The 10275-nt window shown below is 45.2% G+C and overlaps 1 protein-coding gene across 1 annotated transcript; it reads right to left on the bottom strand.

Moving 5' to 3' along the window:
• Positions 1-355: 355 nt before the first annotated feature.
• lrp12 (low density lipoprotein receptor-related protein 12) lies at positions 356-9997 on the bottom strand. The gene is made up of 11 exons (XM_076075624.1): positions 9333-9997; positions 7796-7852; positions 7573-7708; positions 7119-7321; positions 6590-6837; positions 5494-5643; positions 5158-5379; positions 4428-4694; positions 4021-4223; positions 3781-3913; positions 356-3695 (listed from the first exon to the last, which is right to left on the bottom strand). Exons 1-11 carry the CDS (start codon positions 9391-9393, stop codon positions 2784-2786), a joined length of 2592 nt encoding a protein of 863 aa, XP_075931739.1. The 5' UTR covers positions 9394-9997; the 3' UTR covers positions 356-2783.
• Positions 9998-10275: the final 278 nt, after the last annotated feature.

Genomic DNA, 10275 nt, shown 5'->3' with positions numbered 1-10275 from the left:
TATTATAGTAAAATAATTATTGATGTATTCAATGACATCAGTACATAATGACTTTATGTACTGCTGCTAGTTTAACCTTTAATAATAATACATCAGTTGTTGAATAATACTCTGAATCTATAAAGTAACTACAGTTAAATACATGTAGTGCAGTAAAAAGTACAATATTTGCTGTGAGAAGTATAAAGTACCTCTAAATTGTGAGTAAAACTGGTTTGCTTAGATTGAAGTATTGTTACATGAATATTTAAAGTATTGTATTACTATGTCTGGTAGATACGGACTAAGTATTTAATGTGTACTAGTGTGTAGAGAGATTCTATCTTTATGTTTTTATTAAAATAAAACACAGATGAAATGTGAACCTTTAATCTTTAATGAAGTTAAACAGCTTTAACTTTACAAAGAAAAACACCAAACGACTTGAATCATGCAGAAAAAACAGCTCCACACAACAAATGAAAGGTAGTACTTCACAGCTAAATAATATATATACACACACATATATATATATATATACACATATATGCGTATATATTGAGTTCTTCTTTGTTTTCCTCTCACGCCTCCAATCAGAACACGAGGAAACCTAAATAAATGTCTCGGAGGTTTACTTTAACACTGAAGAACTAATTACCTTTAAAATGTCGTCAGTAATCTTTGTATTAGTTAAAATATGTAAACAGAAGTATTTAGTGTTTGTTAAACTGAACGTTCATCTTTTTCTCCTGTAACTGAATTCAGTTCTGTAATTTTACATCTTAACGACATGAAGAAAAGTTTTCTTTAAGAACTCCAGGAAACTGATTTTGGGGTGAAGTACTCCTGCAACAACAACAACAACAACAACAACCATCATCATATTAATAATAATAATAAATATACACACTCACACGAGGTCAGCTGACATCTCAGTACCAAAAACTAACTGATCATAAATACAGACGGGTCAGTTTGAAACGCTTCAGTCTGAGAGGAAGAGGAGGAGGAGGAGGAGGAGGAAGAGGAAGAGGAAGAGGAAGAGGAAGAGGAAGAGGGAGGATGAGGAAGATGAGGAAGAGGAGTTTGATGTCACAAAATCATAATTCAAATCATCATAAACCAGAACTTTGATGACAGTTTATACATCTGGTTCTCTTGGTCTGGTTCTGAACCCTCAGAAGTGGTTCTAAAGGTCTGGTCCTGTTCGGTTCTCAACCGTCAAACTGTTCTGGTTTTATGTTGAATATTAAGTGTAAACGTGACTCTTGACGTTTCATAACCAGAAGGTTCTCTTTACAGACGGATCCAGAACATTCTCTTTTTAGACGGATCCAGATCCAGAACGTTCCCTTTCCACACCGATCCAGAACCAGAACGTTCTCTCTACAGACAAATCCAGAACATTCCCTTTCCAGACAGATCCAGAAGGATCTCTTTGTAGACTCTACTGGACCCTGGTGGAACAGACTTTTGTTGGCTCTACAGTTCAACTAGCATGATATCTTTAGCTGCCTCCGTTGGTCACATGACCCTGATCATTCCCTTAGTTCTGTTTAACAGCACAAAGGGGGACCATTTAAACAGTTGCACCAGGAGTCCCAACAGGTTTCCCAATCATTTTAATCTGAATGTTCTCATCAGTTTGTTCCGTCAGGACACAATTTACAGTCGTACCGATGAGCAGGAAGTGTGCCTGCAGCGAGAAGAGTTTTAATCATTGTACCAACACTAGAACCAATCAGTGACATCCGATTGGTCCATTCATCTTTGACATCACTGAGAGCTAACGTTGAATCAAACTAACATGCTAACAGGTGTAGCTGTAGTCCAATCAAATCTGTTAGCATGTTTGCTAGCTGTATTCCAATCAAATCTGTTAGCATGTTTGCTAGCTGTAGTCCAATCAAATCTGTTAGCATGTTTGCTAGTTGTAGTCCAATCAAATCTGTTAGCATGTTTGCTAGCTGTAGTCCAATCAAATCTGTTAGCATGTTTGCTAGCTGTAGTCCAATCAAATCTGTTAGCATGTTTGCTAGTTGTAGTCCAATCAAATCTGTTAGCATGTTTGCTAGCTGTAGTCCAATCAAATCTGTTAGCAGTTTATGAAGTGTTAGTTTATGAAGTGAAGAGATGTTGGGGCAGTATCAGCAGTAGTAAGGTGAATATTTATATATATATATATATATATATATAATGTATTTATTTATCTCTATGAACAGATCCACACCGAATCCAAATCTTTAGTATTTTGCAGTTCAGTGTTTTTTTAATTACCAGCTATGGAAGCACATGAGCTCACTGTCTTTATATTCATAGAGACATATCATAAACTGACCATGAGGCCTTGTATTGGCCATCCCATAATAATGAACACATGTGATTCAGTCCAGTCATGAATGATGCAAACCAATGCAATGAGGCTCAGAACTTACACTCGATACAATAACACGCTTCAAAGGAAACGTGACCACATTGTCAGAGTCTTGAACACTGACAATGTGAGATTTTAAATTTCGGTGGAATGTACAGAGCACGAATCTTCAAATATAAAAAAAAATCGCCAGCGAATATTCAGCATTTTCTATTCGTTGTATTATTTTTGTTCCCGGTGTGAAAAGGCCTTTAGCCTGTCAATTAGCATGTTAGCCTGTTAGCAGAGCCGCATGATAGCTAACTGTGGATGTTGTATCAGGGTAGTATCAGTCTGTCAGTTAGCCTGCACAGCAGCGTGTTAGCTAACTGTCTGTCAGTTAGCCTGTTAGCACAGCAGCATGTTAGCTAACTGTCTGTCAGTTAGCTTGTTAGCACAGCAGCAGCAGCTCGTCGTCGCTGCTCTCTGTCTTCCCCGTGGCCTCCAGACAGACGTCAGGTATCTGAGCCGTGTGGACCATCCCACAATGTTCGCACGGGCCGTCCCGCCCTCTTCGACTACTGTTTCCGCGGTGATGGCGGTGGGCGTGGCCTGTGGTAGAGGGGGGATACGGTTCTAGCAGTGGTTGTCGGATGTCGCTGACCAGCGAGGAGGAGTCAGAGTCGGAGACGGGGATCAGGAGCTCCACGTCTTCTTCTTCTTCTCCGTTTTCTCGCTGCTCCGTGATCTCGGCCCCACCTCTTCCTGTCTCCAGCTGGTGAAGTGGACTGTGATTGGTCCAGATCTGGTCCTGCCGGTTCTGGCTGGTTCTGGTCAAGTTCCTGGCGAGGCGGTGCAAGTTCTGGGCCAGTCGCTGCAGGGCAGAGGTGGGCGGAGCCTGAAGCTCTGAGGTGTCACTGTGACGTTCAGGATCTGGACCGGGAGTTACCATGGGGACAGGGCTGGAGGGGGGCGGAGTCTCTCTGAGCCGGTCACGGCCTCGCCCACAGGTGGGCGTCGGCGTCACGGAGGTTGTCACGAACACCACGGCCTCCACGGCGGTGGAGGGCGGGGTCTTATGGGGGAGGGGGGCCACAGACCCGCCCACCGCGCCCCTCCCCCGTTCGCCCTCCGTGTCCGTGTCATCCGAGTCCGGAGACAGCAGGTCTGAACCTGAACTCCCGGTGCCGGCGCTGTCCTCCAGGTCCGCAGAGACCAGAGCCAGAGAACCGGACCGCCGTGACCGCGAGAAGGTGAAGAGACGGCGCCAAAGGTTGGTATGACGACCCGAGGAAGGGAGCCTCAGGGAGGTGAAGCCGAGCTGAGAGCGGACAGCCAGACGGAGGTTCTCCAGGACGGACGCCTGTGGAAAGAGAGCAGACCACAATAGAGACTTGTACTGTAAATTCACAGTTAAGGTTCTGAAGACTGGTTCTGATTCTCTGTACCTGGCTCCCAGAGCACACTGGGAAGTCCTCCACAGGTGGGATCAGACCCTGGGCGATCAGCTGACCATAAGAGGGCGGGGCTTCTCTCCGGAGCAGCTCCGCTTCCACTCTGGACAGCTGCGTCTCGAATGACCTGCAACGGCCAATCGCACGGCTCGAATCACACGGCTCACACATCGGCCCAATCGCAAACCGGATTCACAGAAGCAGTGACCAATCAGAGGCGGAGTCGGTTCTCACCTGCGTTCAAACATGCGCAGCGAGTAGAGCTTGCAGGTGCAGCCGAGGGCGATGACCAGCAGGAGTCCACAGATGAGGCTGCCGATGACAGCGGCGGTGATGACTCTGGTGGGAACGATGACGGGACAACTCTCCTCGTCGCTGCCGTCGCCACAGTCGTCCTGAGCGTCACAGACCCACGACTCAAACACACAGCGGTTGTTCTGCAGGAAGGTCAGAGGACGTGTTACACGGCAGAAGATTCATGTGTTTCTGTTGCATATTTACTGGTTGATGCGATGCTTATTAGTCAATTAATGTTAAAGTGTGAGAAATGAGAAAAGTCTCTCAGGTTCTAGTAGAACTTCATGTTCTTTGTGTGTTTACTTTATGGGTTCTATGTTGATCAGCTGACAGGTTGTCGGTACCTTGCAGTGGAAGTTTCCAGGCTGGCAGAAGAAGCAGTTCTTCTCGTCAGAACCGTTGGGGCAGCGGTTCTGATAGTTGCAGCGGTCCGATCGAGGGTAACAGGCTCCGTTTCTGGAACAGGGGAACTCATCCTCCTGACACGAAGAACAGTTGAGCTCATCACGACCGTTGGGACAATGCCAGTACCCGTCACAGCGCTGCTGCTCGGTGTAGCAGCCCCAGTTACCCCCACACGGAACCTCCCACGGCAGGCAGAACCCGTCCACCTGAAGAACCCAAGGAGACACACAGGAACAAGTTAAAACAGAACCCGTCTACATTAAGAACCCAGAGAGAGACACAGGAACAAGACAACCCGTCCACCTTCAGAACCCAGAGACACAGGAACAAGAGAACCCGTCCACCTTAAGAATCAAGAGAGACACACAGGAACAAGAGAACCCGTCTACATTAAGAACCCAGAGAGAGAGACAGGAACGAAAGAACCCGTCCACTTTAAGAACCCAAAGAGACACACAGGAACAAGTTAAACAGAACCCTTCCCCCTTAAGATCCTAGAGAGAGAGACAGGAACAAGTTAAACAGAACCTGTCTACATTAAGAACCCAGAGAGAGCCACAGGAACAAGAGAAGCCGTCCACCTTAAGAACCCAGAGACACACAGGAACAAGAGAACCCGTCTAATTCACTAAATACATATGAAACATCACTCAGGTTAAATAAACACACCTGGTAGGTGACGTTGAACCCTCGGGCAGCATTGATCTTGTCGGCGTAGAAGTGAATTCGGAGTTGACCCGACGATGAAACCACAGCGACGGGCGCTCTGGAGTCGAAGGCGGTGAGAACCCTGAGGAGACGGCGAGGGTTCTCCTCCAAGCCGTCATAGACCTTCACGTAGTCGCCGTATCCCGTCCCATCAAGTTTAAAGTCAGTAAACCTCAGGACGACCTGCAGAAGATGAAGGACGGGGGAAGGAGGACGAAGATCGAGACGTTAGATCTCCCAAAGAAGTAAAGCTTTCTCTCCCAGGTGTTTGTGTTGAGGATGGAGGTCAGAGGTTACCTTCCTGTGGTCTCCCGTGTCGATCAGCCAGGTGCAGTTGCTTCCTGGAGGGTAAAAGTCGGGGTAGTTTGGAGAGCTGAAGGAGCCGTAGAAGTTCCTCAACCATTCTCCACAAGTGGGAACATCACAGTCGATCTCATCCCCAAGGTCCTGGGTCAAAACAAACATGTCAGAAAATAAATAAAATGTTTAAACCATGTAGCTGTTGCAAGCAGGGTCCAACCATCAAGATATCACACGGCCAGACTAAGATTCACTGATTCTATATGAATCAGCCAGAAAAGAGTTGTAGCATCTCGACTGGAAAATGGAAACCGGGCCCCCTTTCTGGAGCCAGACCTGTGGGGGGGCTCGTCCAGGCCCTCACTCTCAGGGAGAGGTGTTGGGGTGGATTGAGCCAAGCAGCAGACAGAGGCCGGGACCAAGGCGTGCCGACCCCTGGCATTGCAGACTGGAAGGAATCGGGCTATGTTGCTTATATAGACCACCATTATCATTTTGATCATTATCACACTTCAGTCCCAGGACCATGAGACTGACACGGACAGGGCATAGCCAAGTCAATGTTATCACTATTTTTATTATTATACTTTTGAGAGCAGCGGCCAAATCAGGAAACTAGCTGATTGTGTTTGCTGAACCCCGTCTGTCATTTGGGCTTCAGTGTTACAGTTACACTCAATGAGACCAGGGGCAACTGTAAACAGGGGCAACTGTAAACAGGGGCAACTGTAAACAGGGACAACTGTAAACAGGGGCAGTAGTCAGATCTCAAGTTGCACCAATTAGCAGCTTGTTTACGATTGGTGCGTTCGTAAATAGTGTCATAATAGTGTGTGAACGTCACATGTTAGCATTACTGGTTAATAAAACGTGTCACTAAGATAACTAGCTCACTAACCCTAACAAGGTATTATCAGGGTCTCATCATCATCATCATCTTCCTCACACAAGAGGAACTACTGATATCAAAAGTAACGTTTTTCTTTCTTTGAACTTTCAACCCGTTTGTTCATCGATACAGAAGAAGAACGCTCGTCTAGCTGTGGAGAACACGATCATGGCTGGTGTTGGACTGGGAGAACTGGTTTGTTACCTGGCAGTCGATGCTGCCGTCACACCTCAGGCTGTGGGGCAGACAGGTGTAGATCCGGGTGTACCGGGACAGACAGGGGAACTGATTCAGACTGCAGGGCTGGAAAGAGAATGGAGACTCCACGCACAGATCCTCGTCCGAATTGTCTCCACACTCGTCCATGGAGTTACAGCGCCACCAGTCTGGGACGCACTTCCCATTAGAGCAGTGGAACTGGTCCACGTCACAGCTGGAGGCCTCTGGTTTACCTACAACAGGATATTATTGGTTATTGATGGATGACTTTAAAACATCTGGTAATGTGACAACACCACCCTCAAACTGATCAGGACTTTTGAACTCCTAATATCGTCTGCTTCAGACCCTTGGACCTCCTCATGGATCAGCTAAGAGGATTAACTCCAACCAGGAGGTTCTGCTGATCAAAGTCCAGACAGGGATGCGTGTTCAAACCTCACTGCACCCAGAGATCTGTGAACCACATTAGTGACCTGCTCCATCGAAGCTTCGACGCTCTACAAGTCCTCACCAGTGATGTAGGACAGTCGGAAGCCTTTTCCTGTCAGACCGTCGTCAGAGTGGAAGTGGATCCAGACGTGGTCCTGGGAGGAGATATAAGGTGGCGGCAAGGAGGAACCACAAACCCGGAGCCCATCCAGGCTCCTGTAGCTGCTGATGGACATCCAGTCCGCCGAGCAACGATGGGAACCCTGGAGGTCAAAGTCCTGAAAACTACGAACAGAGAAGAGAAAGTATTGATTAAATGGTCCTCCGCTAGCTTCTGGTTCTGAAGGCTGGTCCTAAACCCTGTTCCCTCTCTGTTGACTGGTCCTGAAGTCTGTTATTTCTCTGTTGACTGGTCCTGAACCCTTTTCCCTCTCTGTTGACTGGTCCTGAACCCCGTTCCCTCTCTGTTGACTGGTCCTGAACCCTGTTCCCTCTCTGTTGACTGGTCCTGAACCTCGTAACAGTCTGAGTGTTACCTGATGGTGACGGTGTCTCCAGGTCGCGCTCTGATGTTCCAGCTGCAGTTCAGTCTGGCCGGATACTGAAAGGGCCAACCGGGGCTGGTGATGACGCCACTGGACGCCCGCAGGAGCTCCGCCACGTCACCACAGGCTGGACAGACAGACAGAGAGTGAGAAGATGAAGCTCAGCTGATGTGACATCGTGGTTGTGACATCACCGTAGTTGCTACCAACTTACCATTAGAAATCCCTGACACATAGACGTTGTCATTCCTCTGAGACGCAGCAATGCATCCTGGGAAAGACACAAACACAATTAACAGAACGGAAACCGGAAGTTCAGTCAAATCACTTTAAAGAAACGTAACATCAGAACCATCTTAACATCAGAACGTCTTAACATCAGAACGTCTTAACATCAGAACCGTCTTAACATCAGAACGTCTTAACATCAGAACGTCTTAACATCAGAACGTCCTAACATCAGAACATCCTAACATCAGAACCGTCTTAACATCAGAACGTCTTAACATCAGAACGTCCTAACATCAGAACCGTCTTAACATCAGAACCGTCTTAACATCAGAACGTCCTAAAGAAACTTAACAGAACCGTCTTAACATCAGAACCGTCCTAACATCAGAACGTCTTAACATCAGAACCGTCTTAACATCAGAACGTCTTAACATCAGAACGTCCTAACATCAGAACGTCCTAAAGAAACTTAACATCAGAACGTCTTAACATCAGAAGGTCTTAACATCAGAACCGTCTTAAAATCAGAACCGTCTTAACATCAGAACGTCCTAAAGAAACTTAACATCAGAACCGTCTTAACATCAGAACCGTCTTAACATCAGAACGTCTTAACATCAGAACGTCTTAAGGAAACTTAACAAATATAAATATACGTAGGCCTATGTATATTTATATATATATATATATATATATATGTATATATTTATATATATATATGTGTATATTTATTAGTGCTGGGCAAGTTAACGCGTTATTATCGCAGTTTTTTTTTATTATTAAGCGGACATTTTTAACACAAGAACCAGGCAGCGAGCGGTGAACAGCTGTTTGTGTGGCGTCTCTTCCGTCGCTTCCTGTTTCCTTCACCTATATTCCCTGGGTCCTAAGTCCCTCCATGTACAGCTTCTTATCACCCTCTATGTACCAACGTACATTTATAACAAATACCACACATATAACGGTAATCAGCGTTGCATATGTGTCTGATCAACATACCAAAAAAAAAAGAAATGATTCATTTAAATTATTGTTTTAGAGTTTTTAGTGTTTTGTTTGTAATATGTATAATAAGCATCATTTAGTTATCACTACTGAGAATTTAACGAACATAAAAACATGACGTAGATAGGTTTGCAGTTTTCAAGGTGTATATTTAAATTGCATCTCTTACACACATGAAGATAAAGTTGTGAACACCGGCTGAATATTTATGATCAGAATCATTATAACTGTGTTATAACTGCTACTGTGTAAAGGGAATACTGCTGCTAACAAGAACCTGATGTGTTTAAAGTGTTTACAAACCAAATGTTGTTGACCTTTTGTTCATATAGCAGCACTTTAAAATAAAAGTGCGCAATACACTACTTTTGAATTCATTATTGAACTTTGCGTATAACAATGAGATTAAAAATGCGATCTTGTTCTCACATTACTTTGTTTGAATATAATAACAGAAGTATCAGAACATAAACGTGACTTTATGATCATATCTGATCCTGAGTCAGTGAACTCACCTGATAGGACCAGCAAGTAGACCACCGAAGGGCTGAGCCTGCAGCTTGGGCTGAGGGCCATAATAACCCTTTAGATGATGAAGGTCACTGACGTCATGTCAGCCTCAAAGCTCAGAAAACACGATGAACGTCCTTTGTTAGCTTAGCATCAGCTAACTGTTCTGTGTCTGCTCTAATCTACCGGCTAACTACGCTAACAATGCTAACATCACAACCCGGCTCCGAACAAAGACTCCCGTTAGCTCCGGCTAACAGCTAGCGTTAGCTCAGAGGAACATAGCTCCGTGTTCTGAGACATGACGGGAATAATAACTCTGGATATTATATTACATTATTAGATATAATGTCTTAAGATATCAGGTCCTACAACAGAACCACAGCTAACGTTAACCCTCAGGCTAACGAGCTAACATTAACAACACTGGTCGATTATATAGAACATGCTAACGAAGCTAAGCGGCTAGCTAGCCCGTCCTCCTCCACTAACCCGGGTTAATGTGAGCTAACCCGAGCTAATGAACGGAACCGGGAGAGAGTTTAGCAGCGCGACCTCTTCAGTGATAGCCGTTAGCTTAGCATTAGAACAACAACAGTCCGCAGCAGCGACCACAGAGAGTGACGTCATGAATCCATCTGTGTGTTTGAGTGTGTGAGTATGTGTGACGTCATGAATGTGTTGTATGTGTGTGTTATTGTATGTGTGTTATTTTGCTCCTCCTGATAGCCTATCAGTGTTGAGATGCTCCTCCTGTCATCACTGACTTTATACTGTATCCGCCTGTGTTCAGATCTCTAAGATACCTCATATTAGTAGAGATCAAACTGTGTATAAATGTGTATAAACCAGATGGTATAAATAATAATAAAGATGCTGTATTTACGTCTATATAACGTTATGTTGAGTGTTGATGGAGCTGCTACAATGTTAGCTTAGCACCGATCG

This window comes from Anarhichas minor, unplaced genomic scaffold (assembly GCF_050575085.1).
Source record: "Anarhichas minor isolate MPS153535 unplaced genomic scaffold, ASM5057508v1 ptg000053l, whole genome shotgun sequence".
NCBI classification, from domain to species: Eukaryota; Metazoa; Chordata; class Actinopteri; order Perciformes; family Anarhichadidae; genus Anarhichas; species Anarhichas minor.
The sequence above is the reverse complement of the archived record's forward strand: the minus strand, read 5'-3'. Positions and strand labels throughout refer to the sequence as shown.

Bases quoted from the DNA above. Each gene is read 5' to 3' on its own strand.
- lrp12 (XM_076075624.1), bottom strand. From the start codon at position 9,393: ATGGCCCTCAGCCCAAGCTGCAGGCTCAGCCCTTCGGTGGTCTACTTG. The intron at 3,914-4,020 runs GTGAGAACCGAC...TGGCCGTTGCAG, and splicing joins CTGCGCATGTTTGAACGCAG to GTCATTCGAGACGCAGCTGT. The intron at 3,696-3,780 runs GTACAGAGAATC...CTCTTTCCACAG, and splicing joins CAGTGTGCTCTGGGAGCCAG to GCGTCCGTCCTGGAGAACCT.